Source organism: Danio rerio, chromosome 4 (assembly GCF_052040795.2).
Source record: "Danio rerio strain M-AB ecotype USA chromosome 4, GRCz13ab, whole genome shotgun sequence".
Lineage (NCBI taxonomy): Eukaryota > Metazoa > Chordata > Actinopteri > Cypriniformes > Danionidae > Danio > Danio rerio.
Window position 1 is genome coordinate 14112887 of NC_141024.2, and position 13381 is coordinate 14126267.

Consider the following 13381-nt stretch of genomic DNA (forward strand, 5'->3'; position numbering starts at 1 on the left):
ATACAAGTCAAGCGTGTCTTTATGGTTTATTTTAGTTATACATGCAGCTTATCATTGGCTAAACCTGGCATCAGATTTAGTTCATCAGCCATTCAGAATCGAGACTGATGCCTGTTTCACACTTATATTGTGAAATAATAAAAATAATATTTGACAATCTGTGTTTGGTTTGTGTAGCTGCAGATGCCAGCACCTTTGGATTTGCGGGTCTCAAATTTGGGGACGTGGCAAGACGTACCCAATGATGAAATCCACTAGGTACGACGTATCAACCGATGTTGTGGTATCTAGTGCTGATTGGTTTCCCCGTTTCCCTCAGCCAATCAAAAGAGAGTGTGTTGAGTCACCGCATAATTAAACAACGGTATCTGTTACATCCGGGGTTTGTCGTGATGAAGTGGCCCAATGGTTGCGAACGGACTCCACTGGTCGTGATTTGATTGGGCTGCGGCGCTCTTCTCGTCCGAAAAACGGTGTGGCACAGGGGTGTGAGGATTAAACCAAAGACCCTGTATTGTGTCTGGGATTCTCGGCCTCCTAAATAATTAAGGTATGTACGTGTTTTATATGATTTTGGCAGGCATTTTACATGTTTGGTCTATGAATATGGGTGACCGTTGCATTACCTGACCATGTAACGTTACGTTGTAAAGCCGACTCACTTAAAGGGACAGTTGTCGTTAAAGGAATGTTTACCCCAAAATGTATATTCTGTCAATATGTGTCCACCGGGATGCTATTATAAATGGATATGCTCTTTATTTTATCCATGGAATATAAAATGATTGAAGACTAGCAGTCCTCATCGTTCAATGCATCTTTTTTCATGTAAGAAAGGTGTTGCTAAGATTATATCTGCCTTAATTTTTGTTTATTTTTTTGCTTAACCCATAGCAGAAATCTTTTATAGTCTTTGAAAGACTACAGATGTGAAAATAACCACATCTGTTTCCTAATATATTAAGCAGAGTTGTTGGGTCAGAGCTAAAAAGAGGTATTTTCTCGATCATTATAATAATTAATTAATGTATATAATTTATTTAAAATATATCTTGTTGGTTTATTTAATGCTATTGATATTTATCACTATCAATTACCTGCCATTTAAAATAATAATTTTTCTTCTACCCTATAAACTTTTTTTTTTTTAGCAAGAAAATTTATATTACCTTAAAATGTAATAAAATGATTATAATCATATTTACTATAACAAGTGTAGTCCTAAAAAATGTGTTTTTCATTTTGTAGAAATATATCTATTACACATAGACTGATGATGGATGATTATTACCTATCACCTATATTTTGACATTTTATTTTTTACAGAAGTTGTTCAAAACATTAAATAAATAGTTTACTTGCATGTAATTTGCTTTCCACAGTAAAACCCTTTGAGTACCTTTAATCTGGTGTAGAAACTGAAATGGGACATCTCATCTTTGACCTTCACACCTAAATCCTTTAGAAAAAGTTTGTAAAGATTTTTTTAATTGTGTGACTTTATTTATTGGTTTACAGGTTATGTTCATAATCATATTATTATTGTGTTATAATTAATCTATTGTCATTTGCAATTATCAATGTTTTTTATTATCCTATCAGAATCCCATTACCTCTTAACTCTCTCTATTTCCCTGAATTTTTATTTTATTTATTTTTTTTATTTTGTGTGTGTGTGTGTGTGTGTGTGTGTGTGTGTGTGTGTGTGTGTGTGTGTGTGTGTGTGTCTTGGTCTTGTATCCCTTTTTTTTCCATCTATGGATTTTTTTTTTGTCCATGTGTTTCCTGTTTCATGTGATATTTTGCCTGTCAGGATTGTTCCTTTTTCCTCTTTTACACATTTTTACACAATTGCACACAACGCTTGGGGTCAGTAAGATTTTGGTTTAAGAAATAAAAAGTTATATTTATCAACTATGCAGCAGTGTAAATGTACAATTTTCTTCCTATTAATAAAAATCTTCAGGGAGAAAAAAAAAAAGTTTTTTTTTTTTTATGTTTTCCAGTAATATTTTAATGAGCAATTTGTTTTCATCATGAATAATGATACGAGTGTTTCTTGAATGCAAATATGCATATTACAGTCATTTCTGAAGGATTATGTGATACAGAAGACTCCAACATTAAAACTATATTCAACAGCCTATTTTAAATGCCATAATAATTCACACATCACCCAATTTATTTCTATATTTTTAAAAATCCTATGTCTGCAACCTTGGTGAGAGGAAGAGATTCGTTTCTTATCTTACCCAGCCAAAATTTTCAACGGTAATATGTGTTCCACTTCTAACTCAAACATACAAGGTGTTTACATTCTCAGGGTCAAACAGACCTTGTTAACTCATGTTTGCCCAGTGGTTTATTTAACACACTAGACATTCCTGTGGTCTATATTTAAATGGAAGTTTGAATGTGTATTTTCAATTTTTTTTGCTGTAGCTTTCCATAGAGCTTGGAAGATGAAGATGGAAATTAGGCCTTTGTTGATGTGCTTTGCTCTGTGCGTGGTTTACGCCACCAGCAAACCAACAGAGAAGAAAGACAGGGTCCACCATGATGCACCCCTGAGCAGCAAAGAGCATGACGATGGCACAAACTTTGAATACGACCACGATGCCTTCCTTGGAGAAGAAGAAGCCAAAACATTTGATGATCTGACTCCGGAAGAAAGCAAAAATAGGCTTGGGTAAGGTTTGTGCTGAATGTTAATGGCCATTTAGCATTTTAGAGTGTTAATTCTTGCAAAACAAATGTACAATTCGTTATTTGACACATCCTTTTAGTACATTTTTGTCTTTGTTTTGACTTTTTTCTCAGTAAAATTGTGGAAAAGATTGATGCAGATGAGGATGGTTTTGTGACAGAGGCCGAGCTGAAAGCATGGATCAAAAAGGCTCAAAAGAAATACATTTATGACAATGTGGAGAGACAATGGAAGGATTTTGATCTGAACAACGATAGAATGATCTCCTGGGAAGAATACAAGAACGTCACCTATGGCACCTACCTTGGTAATAAATTCATATAATTAAATTAAAAAAGGATATTTCACCCCCCAAAAATGCCTTATTCAAACTTATGTGACTTTGATTCACTTGAGGAATTTAAAATTAGTATAAATATGCTGCGTATTTTGTCTATACGGTAAAAGTATTTGCTTTGGATCCCATTGATTTTCATCATATGCACAAAATCAACACTTCAAAATATCATCTTATATGTTATACAGGTGTCAAATCCAGTTCCTGGAGGGCCGCAGCTCTGCACAGTTTAGCGTTACCCTAATTAAACACACCTAATCAAACAAATTGAGTCTTTCAGGCTTGTTTGAAACCTACGGGTAAGTGTGTTTAGGCAGGGTTGGAACTAAACAGTGCAGAGCTAGACCCTCCAGGAATTGGATTTGATACCTGTGTGTTTTACAGAATAAAGGAAATTGAATAGGTTTGTAATGCCATAATGGTGCATAAATAATTACTTTTATTCTGGGGTAAATTCTCCATCTAAATAATTGAAATGGCAAACTATTAATAGCGATTTGTAATATTAATTGAAGCATTTGTACTGTCTGTGTTCTTCTCAGATGATCCTGAACCTGATGATGGCTATAACTACAAACAGATGATGGCCAGAGATGAACGCCGCTTTAAAATGGCTGATGGGAATGGAGACCACATCGCTGATAAAGAGGAGTTCACGGCTTTCCTCCATCCTGAGGAGTATGAACATATGAAGGACATTGTTGTGCTGGTGGGTCCGTCATACTTAGCTTGCTATTTGCAGCCAGTTTTACTGAATTCGATTGAATGAGCACTGTATTTCATCTAACAGATTGCACTATTAATGCCGTTGTTTTCTTTTTAATTACTTTAAAACCTGTTTTATCACATCTGTTTTTATTTTCTTGTATTTTATGTTCCACTGTGTATGAAATGTACTATATAAATAAACTTGCCTTACTTTCTGGCTCTCATGTAGCCCAATGTTTTGCTAATCTCCCTTATCAATTTGATCCTCAGGAAACAATGGAGGACATTGACAAGAATGGTGATGGGTTTATTGATTTGGAGGAGTATATTGGTGAGTTAAACACCACTTTAGGAATTGTATTTAAACAGTGTTTGTCATAAAATTGATTTGTGACCTATTTGTACATCATCCTACTGGAAGTATTTGATCACAAGGTTTTAATGATGCAAGGTTGGTTCTTCCTGAAGTGCATTCTTTGTGAACTTAAAGGCACAATATATAGGATTTTACATTAAAGTATCCAAAAACCACTAGAATAGTGTTATATATTTTGCTAATGCATGCACCCAAATGTTTCGAAGAATATTCAAATCCAAAGAAATAGGCAATTTTATCTAGTGACAAGGACTATGTCTTGAGTCGCCATGCTAATGATATCATAAACTGTCAATTTCCAATTTGGCTCGTATAGATACTTTAGTATTTTGCGTGTTTTAATAAACTGCACAGAGTAACATTATAACAGAAGCCTGAAATGTTTTTAGTATGATAAAACATCACTGCTTCTTCACCATGTGATCAAGGCCATGTAGCTCTTGTCTCTCATCAGCGGTTGCTTCAGTGGTCTCGTTTTGCTTTTTACTTTAGCCTACATAACAGTGCCATATACCTAGTTTTGAATACTTTAGCTAACCCATGAAGATGATTTCTGCAGTCCCATTATGAAGATGATTTCTGCAGTCCCATTAGGTGTAATGTAGACAGCATGTGACTGACTGATTAGTTACATTAACAAAGTTGAACAGGGGGGATCTAATAAATTGGCCTGTGAACGTAGTGTAACACAAGGTGAATTTCTTGACTGTCAGGTGACATGTACAACCATGAGGATGAAATGGACGAGCCGGAGTGGGTGGCGACAGAGCGAGAGCAGTTTTCGGAGTTCAGAGACAAGAACAAGGATGGCAAAATGGACAGGGAAGAAACCATGGACTGGATCCTACCAGCCGACTACGATCACGCTGAAGCCGAAGCGAAGCATCTGGTGTATGAGTCTGACACAAACAAGGTGAGCAGTATTTAAAGTAGGGCTGCACAATATATTTAATTCAATAAACTTTAGTGTCTATTCCACAGGGGTTAGAAAGTTGTGTTTAGACAGAGGCTCACGCAAACAGCAAAACATAAATATACTTGCACATTTATTTTAAAATCCTATTCCAAGAAGAACAATGGCAGTGGGAATAAATGCCGTCTTGTACTTAGCCTTTTTTACTAAAGGAACTTTATACCGTCTCTCAGACCCCCCAAAAAAATAGATTTTGGATTGCATTTCTTAACTCCTAATGTTGCTAGTTAACACATTCAATGCATTTTTTTTACAAAACATCCCCTAATTTCTAAAATATCAACCTCTACAAAATGGTTGATATGTCGGTTTATGTTAAAAGTACCGGAATTAACACATATACTACGAAAATCAGAAAATATTAAGTAAAAGAAAAATTAATTTGTAAAAAATAATCAAAATGAAACCTTTGAACACTAAATCATCTTTATTTTTTAAAGAATCCCATGAAATATTTCAGATTCTCATTTAACATGTTCCCTTGTTGTTGTTTTACAATAAAACCAAAAACAAGTGTAGTAGTGCAACATGATTATGTTTGTTTAACAATGCTGTGAAGTGTAAACCATTAATTAAAATAGTCATTCTTAAAATGACTGTAACACTCATTATTTAAAACAGTCAAAATATGCTCAACCATTTGGTAGAGCAGGCAGTTAAAGGGTTTAGGGAACCATGTAACGGATGGGAAGAGTCTTCCACAATAGTGGAGTTTTTTTTTTTTGCTGCCTCAAATAAATTAATAAGAGGCGTTTGTCTCTCACCAATTATTTTACTCTCTACATTTACTAATCTTTTAAGTTTATTTTTGCTTTTAACAGAGAGGGGCTACAATAATTAAAGTAAGGACCACATTGGTTAAAAAATAATCTAACTAAGGACAGATGCCCACATTGTGATATTGATGCTGAAGCGATATATCAAAATTTCCTTCTCAATATTAAAACTTCTTATCAAAACAATATAAAAAAAGTTTTGATATTGAAAAGGACATTTTGATATATCGCTTCAGCATCAGTATCATAATGTAGGCATCTGCAATAGTCACATCACAGGACCTGCAATGTCAAGTTGGGATTATAATTACCCATAGTTCAGTACACATAATTTGATGAGCCATTGTGAATTTCAAACATGATCTAATAGTGTGAACGATTTTTACTTGGATGTGTTTTTAAGGCTTGCGACTGTAAGACATAAAGCAAATTTAAACCATTTGAGGCACGATAAAATAAAAAAATTGCCGCTTTAACACAGATTAATTGTGTTTACTTATTGTTTTATTTATAAAAATGAAGACTATGAAGTGCTATTTTTAATTTGATTTCTCAATTTCTGTACCTCGGCATTTTTAGATTCCAACAAAGACCATAAAGGGCTGTTTATTTTGTTTTGTTTTTATTTCAATTTGTTATATTTTTAGATGCCCTCCACAATCATCCCATCCCATCCAATGTAAAATTATGAATTCTTTCAAAACAGTTACTAATGTCATATTGGACATACAAAACTAACTCATGTTTTTTTGCTTAAAGATGAAGACCCCACTTAATGTTTGTACTGGACAGTTCTCCTTACTGTAAATCACATTCTACTGGACTGTCCTGCTTTTAATGGTTCCATAAAGTTATTTTATGAAATCAACACTCTTAAGGACATTTTAACAAAGTTTTGACATTTTTAACAAAGAACTTTTATCACGTATTAACACTAAAAAACTTTTTTTAATTAATGTATTCACTTGTATGTTGTTTTTAATTGTATATTGATTATTGAAATGTTCCTGCCATGAAAATAGCCTCGGTTGCTGACATGGCGTTAAATAAAAAATACATTACATTACATCCAAGCAGTAACTTGAGTCATATTGTGAAATTATATTCATATCGCAATATATATCGCAGAAATGCAAAATATTGCAATGTCAGTTTTTTTCCAATATCCCTAATATCCTATCCATAATATCCCTAGAGCTTTTGTTGTTTGTCCTCATTTTAACCAAGTCACTCAAACTGTGTTTCAGGATGGAAAGCTGACCAAAGAAGAAATACTCAACAAGTATGATTTGTTTGTGGGAAGCCAAGCGACTGACTTCGGGGAGGCATTAGTTCGACATGATGAGTTTTAATTATTTCTTTTTTAGTATAATAGATAATTACTTTTTAACTTGTTTTGGTAAAAGAATATAATTTTATATTGCCTCATCATAATACAACACTAATTCCTCAGAATTTTGTTCACTTGATTTTCCTTTTTGCACAAATTTCATAGCTTTTTTTGTACTGTAAAGTGTGTAACTTTTGTTTGATTTGAAGTCCATGTACAGCATTATTATCATCATTTCAGTAACTGTATATGTCTGTTTTTTATTGAGAAGCGGTTGATGGATTCAGTGCAGTTTTATACACATTGCTACAGATCTATAATCGGCTCCCCCTGCTGTTCACAGTTCTGTCGTAAGAATATTGTAAGTACAGAAAGCTCTCATGTTGATTTTTGAGGGTTTATACAAATATGTATAACATATTAAATATATATTCACACATAAAAATGTGAATATGTATTTGTTATCTCACATTTCAAAGCAGAAACATCTGTTTTTGAGTGATGACTCTTCATTTTTCTCTCCAGGCAATACTGTTGTCTTTTTTTATTTATTTAGAAGAACAATACATGTCCATGAACTTTAATCATTGTGCCTTTCATTGATTTTCCTGTTAGATTTAGATCTTAGCTTGTATTATATGTGTATAATTCAAATCTTTTGGGTTTGTTGGGTCCATCAGAACACGTTACTGAACAATTTGTTGCCTTCAACTTTATTATTTGAAATGCATTACCAATTACATGATGTTTGTAACATGTTTAATATGCTGCAAACACATCAATCTCCCCCATTGTCTATTCATTTTTCTTTTATCTTTATTTTTTTCAGTATATAATGTTTGGCACCTAAAGGTTTCAGGTCACTTGTTGCGAATGGTGCTGTTTCACCACCTGCAGATTGTATCTCGAACACAAATTGTCAATAAAACCAAAATATGAGCTAAATAAGATTTTTTTTTCTTGTCATTTTGTGCAATATTGTAATATTGTCTGAAATTAATTCTACATATAAAGTGGTTTGAAAAAATGTTTGCCCCTTTACTTATTTTTTGCATGTTTGTTACAGATCATTAAACAAATGTAAATATTAGACTAAGATAACACGTGATAGTCATAAGTAAACACATCATGTAAACGCAAGCAGTTTTTACATGAAGGTTTTTATTATTAAGGGGGAAAAAATTCTAGAAAACTACATAGACTTTTTTGTTAAAATGTAAATAAATCCCAAAATCATGCCTCTAGAAAATTGCCTTATTACCTTTTGGGAGAAGCCTGTGCTATTTCTAGTTAAAAAATCTAACATTAAGTCAGAATTTGCCTGGGTTATGAATGATTTCAGGCTTTACTGTATATGTATGTGTGCATATATATATATATATATATATATATATATATATATATACGTTTTACTTATTTGTAAGTTTGTAATTGATTCATATTTTTTTTTATGAAAACATTTTAATGTTATATTTTAATATATAATTATACATTTTTAAAACGATCAATTACTTTAAACATAACATATTTAATTATTTTGGAATTTTAAAAAAACTGTGTATGTAACAAGGTGGCTCATCGGTTAGCACTGTCGCCTCACAGCAAGAAAGTTGCTGGTTTGAGCCCCAGCTGGGCGAGTAGGCATTTCTGTGTGTAGTTTGCATGTTTTCCCCGTGTTTGTGTGGGTTCCCTCGGGTGCTTCGGGTTTCTCCAAAGACAGGTGAATTGAGTAAGCTAAATTGACCGTAGTGTATGTGTGTGCATGAGAATGTAGGGATGTTTCCCAGTGATGGGTTCAAGCTGGAAGGGAATCCGCTGCATAAAACTTATGCTGGATAAGTTGGCGGTTCATTCCACTGTGGCGACGCCAGATTAATAGAGGGACTAGAAAATGAATAAATGAATCTCTTTAGATAATTTCCCTTGCTGCAGATACTTATTTGTAGCCTTTATCACCCAACTGTTAAGTTACTAACATAATCCTTATATCATAATATAATGCGCCAACCTGATTTCATCAAGTAGGACATGTTCCTGGATTAACATCTATGTTGATCCTGGAACAACATTACAATCAGCCAATCAGAATTAAGAGATGTGTTAAGTTTAGGCTTACGGTTGGGTTTATGCACTTCTACATGATTTTTATCCAACTATCATTCCCCTTTGATTTTGGGAAAACTTTACAGTTATGGTTGGGTTTAGGGGTAGGGAATAGGTATGGATTTCATTTTCGAACCAAATGATGTTCCAGGATCAACATAGATGTTAATTCTTGATCGCATCGTACTTGGGAAAATCATTATGTGCAATTAAATACAAACCAATGTCAATTGTCTTCTAGTTTATGAAGCCATCTCTGTTAATTAACAGAAACCAACAAGTAGAGGGAAAAACTGCATCAAACAATATAAATCTTTATTAACTCTAAAAACAGGGCACATGTACAAATGCATGCACACTGCATGTCTAATTACAACAGAACATGTACAGAGGTAATATTGATACAGATAACAGAGATCCAAAGCCAGTGATTGGACAGGAGCAGACAGTGAACGATTCCTGAGCTGCAAAAGCGGATGGACTTGGATAATTCCTGACGATCCTAATTATGTATATTGGATAAGCCAACCAGAAAGCTGGCCTAAAGTACGTTCTTTTAGGTTTGATGCCTATTGCACAACGCCTTATATGACAGTCCATAGAATATTTATAATAAAGTCAGGAATTTCCTTTTTCAGATTGCCCAAGTCCATTCACATGAGAGGGTGTCTCATATTATTATCCCTTTTTTTTTTTTGGTAATTTTTTACTTGCAAGTTAAAAATTAAATATTCTACTTTGTCCTCAATGCGTAATGCATCGTTTTAGCATAAAATGGCAATGTTTTTCTTTACAAAATATAAAATAGACATAGGTGTACCAGTTCTGCACAGAAAGGATGGTCGGATATCATCCCCCAGTTTGGCCATCCAAAGGGGCTCCCTTGGCCCTCGACATTGTGTAAAGTTACGGGATTTGAACAATCAGGGGGAGGATAACCGCAAAGCTGGTCCAGACGGATTGTAAATGTGCTGCGGGAGTATTTATGCAGACACAGATGAGGTTTCGGTCTTGCTGGAAACCTCTGAGGACTCATCAATCTTCTTGCCAAATACAGTCTCCATGATGCAGGCGTTGAACTGGAATCATAAAGAGAGGTGTGTTAGTGTTTGGGTATATGCATGCACATTTTTTATTGAGTATGTTTTGTGCTGTTCATCTCACCTGTTTGTTCATGAAGGCGTAGATTAGGGGATTATACACGCAGGAGCTCTTTGAGAAGAAAGCAGGGATGGCGACCAGGCGGTAATCCTTGTTTGGCTCATCGGAATTGGCAAAATACATGGCGGTGACGGCATAAGGGGCATAGCAAAGCACGAAAGAGCCAACCATTACAACAACCATCCTGGACACTTCTCTCTCTGCCTTCTGGGTGGACTCTGACTCGGCCTGCTGGGCTGCAACCTAAGGGTAAAAAGAAGAATTGTTTTTATTTTAAAGGAGGAAAAAAAATTAGGAAAAAGGGTGGAAGATCTTTAATATGACATGATATGTATGGACGCACAGATCTAAAACGACTACTTTGAGTGCATTAAATTAAATTGACTTAATTATGGAACATTTCTTCAAAATGAAACCAATGCAATATCATAGAAATTAAATGTTTAAAAAAAAGAATTATCTAGTTACGCTTTGTTTTTAATTTCATAATTGTTTTTTTGAAGGTGATTATCTATATAAAAAAAGTATAATATGTGTCCAATTGGAAAAGTAAACTGGAAATAAATTTGCCAAAAAAAAAAGGGGGACAGACCTTAAGCAAGGTTTGACGAAAGAAAGAAACTATATCATGATATTTTAAAACAGCAGAGTATAGAGGTGGATTTAACTATTATAACTAAGCATTTGCAAAAAACAAACAAACTAAAATAGTAGCATTTTGGGTGCTGTTGCTGTTTTTAAAGTTTAAAATACCACGATTATGGCCTGAATGTAACAAATATCTGCACTATTTCTCCACAAGGATCTAAAAGCAAAGGCACTCACGGCGCGCAGGGCTCCCAAGAGCTGTGAGTAGGAGAAAATGATGATGGTCATTGGCATCATGAAGCAGGTGACGAGAAGGAAGTAAGTGTAGCTCTCTGAGTTGTACTCCTCGCTTTTTGTGTACCAGTCAGGTCCGCAGGCAGTGCCAAGACCCTCGGGAATGTATCTGTAAAGTAAATATTAATTCAAATCAATCTTTATCACTATTAGTGAGCAATCCCCCCCCCAAAAAAAATCTCCAGGAAAACTTCCTTCACCTGCTCCATCCAAAGAAGGGAGGAGTAGCACAGGCGGTACCAATGATCCAGGTGAACACCACAGCTCCAACAGCCTGGCCTTGTCCGAATTTGAAGCTTCCGAAGGGTTTGCAGATGACCACATATCTCTCGAAAGCCAGAACAGCCAAGGACCATCCCGTCACAAGACCTGGAAGAAGAATAAGTCTATCAGCACACTTATCTGAATGTGAAGTTCAATTATTCCTAGACCTGTTCCAACCCTAATTAAACTGCACTAGCTAATCAAGTCTAAAGCTAAACTCAACCTGACATTGCAAGACTGAATGTGACTCTTACCTGCAATCGATCCCATTGCCGCTTCCATCGCACACAACGTATACCCAAGGAAGTAATAACCTCTAGCAGCGCAGACGAATACTTGACTTACAGAGAACGTGTCGAAAATGAAGCCTGCTAGGGAGATGTTTACCAAGATGTAGTTGAGAGGCTGCCTGAGTTTCTTGTACTTCATCGTGACGAAGAGGACGATTCCGTTCATAGGTGTGCCCACGATAAATACAAAGCCCATGAAAGCTGCCTGCAGGTAGAACGCCCATTTGGGGGCAATGTGGTATTGTTCGCCCTCGAAGGGGCTGACTTTGGAAGCATTTCCGAATTGAACGGCCCACGCGTCCATGGTTGTGCCGTTGGAGGCCTTCTTCTGTGTGTCCTGGTGGAGTCAACAAGGAGCCTGACTGAACCGATGCGGAGAGGTGGCCTTTTATAAAATCCCCAAAGTCTTGCCTGGTGTGAAAAGGCGGGGATGAAAAGGAAGATCATCCTCCGGGTTATCTTCCGGACATGTTGCCAGGATAATCCGCCCTGTCCATGTGAATTATCCTCAACACTCCTCTGGATTCTATAAGCGCTTGATTAGGCCACACGTGTCGCATGGTAAATGTTATGTTTTAGCTTGCATTGGAGCATAAAATTTCAACTTTCAGTAAATATGTCAATATAATATCAAGATAGTAAGTATATTATTGGGATATTGTCATCGTTTTTGTACCCCTCACGAGTTTCTTGAGTTCCTGTTGAACACAGGAGAAGATCTCTCAAAGAATGCTGGTTGATCGTTGACTCATTGACGTCCATTGTAATTTTCTTTTCCTACTATGGGGTCCAGTGGGTGACAGCAACTTCAGAAGAAAGGGTGACAGTTTATTTTGATGGTCCATTTGAATATTAGAGGACTTTCTGCACAATATCAGTGGATATGCTCATTCAACAGACATTTAACTGACTATAAGAGACTTAACAAGTACATGTCAACTTACACAAACACCCACCCTAACAGTTCACTTGTAATCTAATGAGAATTAGTTGGCATATTGATGCAACGTAACTTAAATTCAACAAACAGACCATCAAATTAAAGTGTGACCGAAGAGAGAAACTCATAAAGGTTTAAAACCACATGAGGGAGTGTAAATGATGAGGTCATTTTCATTTTTGGGTGAACCATCCCCAACTTGAACAACTATTAAGCTTCTAATGCATGATGGTTTTGCCAGTAATCATTGCATATTCACTAATTTAATTACTTGATACTAGTTTAATAACAACCGTGCACAAATTTAATCATATTTATTTTGTTACCTGGACTTTGTGTTGATGATTTTTACCATCACCGTACACCCATCAACCAGTACATTTCACATTTACAGTAGCTCATATTTACAATCTCATCCATATTCTCAAAATGTGGCATTTTTGACATCTTTAAAATCAACATTGGATTTGGCTGACAGTTTATTCACTTAATCCACCTCAAGTGACTGACAATGCAGACTAATTTCTTTGCAGT

The 13381-nt window shown here is 35.4% G+C and overlaps 2 protein-coding genes and 1 long non-coding RNA gene across 8 annotated transcripts in view; 2 read left to right on the top strand and 1 right to left on the bottom strand.

The window, feature by feature from the left end:
- The window catches only part of calua (calumenin a), an 86478-nt gene extending 78323 nt beyond the window's left edge, over nt 1-8155 (top strand). Inside the window, exons 1-8 of one of the 6 annotated variants that reach the window (XR_015481927.1) lie at nt 466-550; nt 2443-2689; nt 2821-3014; nt 3587-3753; nt 4023-4083; nt 4842-5041; nt 7125-7568; nt 7733-8155. Coding sequence is in view for 3 of the 6 variants with exons in the window: in XM_087246465.1 (XP_087102591.1) it covers nt 2453-2689; nt 2821-3014; nt 3587-3753; nt 4023-4083; nt 4842-5041; nt 7125-7229 (964 nt within the window). In the remaining 3 variants the exon portion in view is untranslated. Of the gene's footprint in view, nt 1-408; nt 551-2442; nt 2690-2820; nt 3015-3586; nt 3754-4022; nt 4084-4841; nt 5042-7124 lie in introns of those variants that run through there. The other 5 variants (XR_015481926.1, XR_015481925.1, NM_001002151.2 and 2 more) reach the window with 5 other exon arrangements.
- The window catches only part of LOC147844665 (uncharacterized), an 892045-nt gene that overhangs the window by 354652 nt on the left and 524012 nt on the right, over nt 1-13381 (top strand). The window lies entirely within an intron of this gene.
- Nucleotides 9605-12271, bottom strand: opn1sw1 (opsin 1 (cone pigments), short-wave-sensitive 1). Its single transcript, NM_131319.2, has 5 exons — nt 11872-12271; nt 11554-11722; nt 11297-11462; nt 10475-10714; nt 9605-10389 (listed from the first exon to the last, which is right to left on the bottom strand). The coding sequence occupies exons 1-5, from the start codon at nt 12209-12211 to the stop codon at nt 10294-10296; spliced, it is 1011 nt and encodes a 336-aa protein (NP_571394.2). The 5' UTR covers nt 12212-12271; the 3' UTR covers nt 9605-10293.

What these genes read in the sequence shown, in the direction of transcription:
- opn1sw1 (NM_131319.2), bottom strand. Translation starts at nt 12,211, where the DNA reads ATGGACGCGTGGGCCGTTCAATTCGGAAATGCTTCCAAAGTCAGCCCC. An exon ending in GGCAATGGGATCGATTGCAG is followed by an intron (nt 11,723 to 11,871) that starts GTAAGAGTCACA and finishes TTCTTCTTCCAG; the next exon opens with GTCTTGTGACGGGATGGTCC. An exon ending in TCTTGGGAGCCCTGCGCGCC is followed by an intron (nt 10,715 to 11,296) that starts GTGAGTGCCTTT and finishes TTTTACCCTTAG; the next exon opens with GTTGCAGCCCAGCAGGCCGA.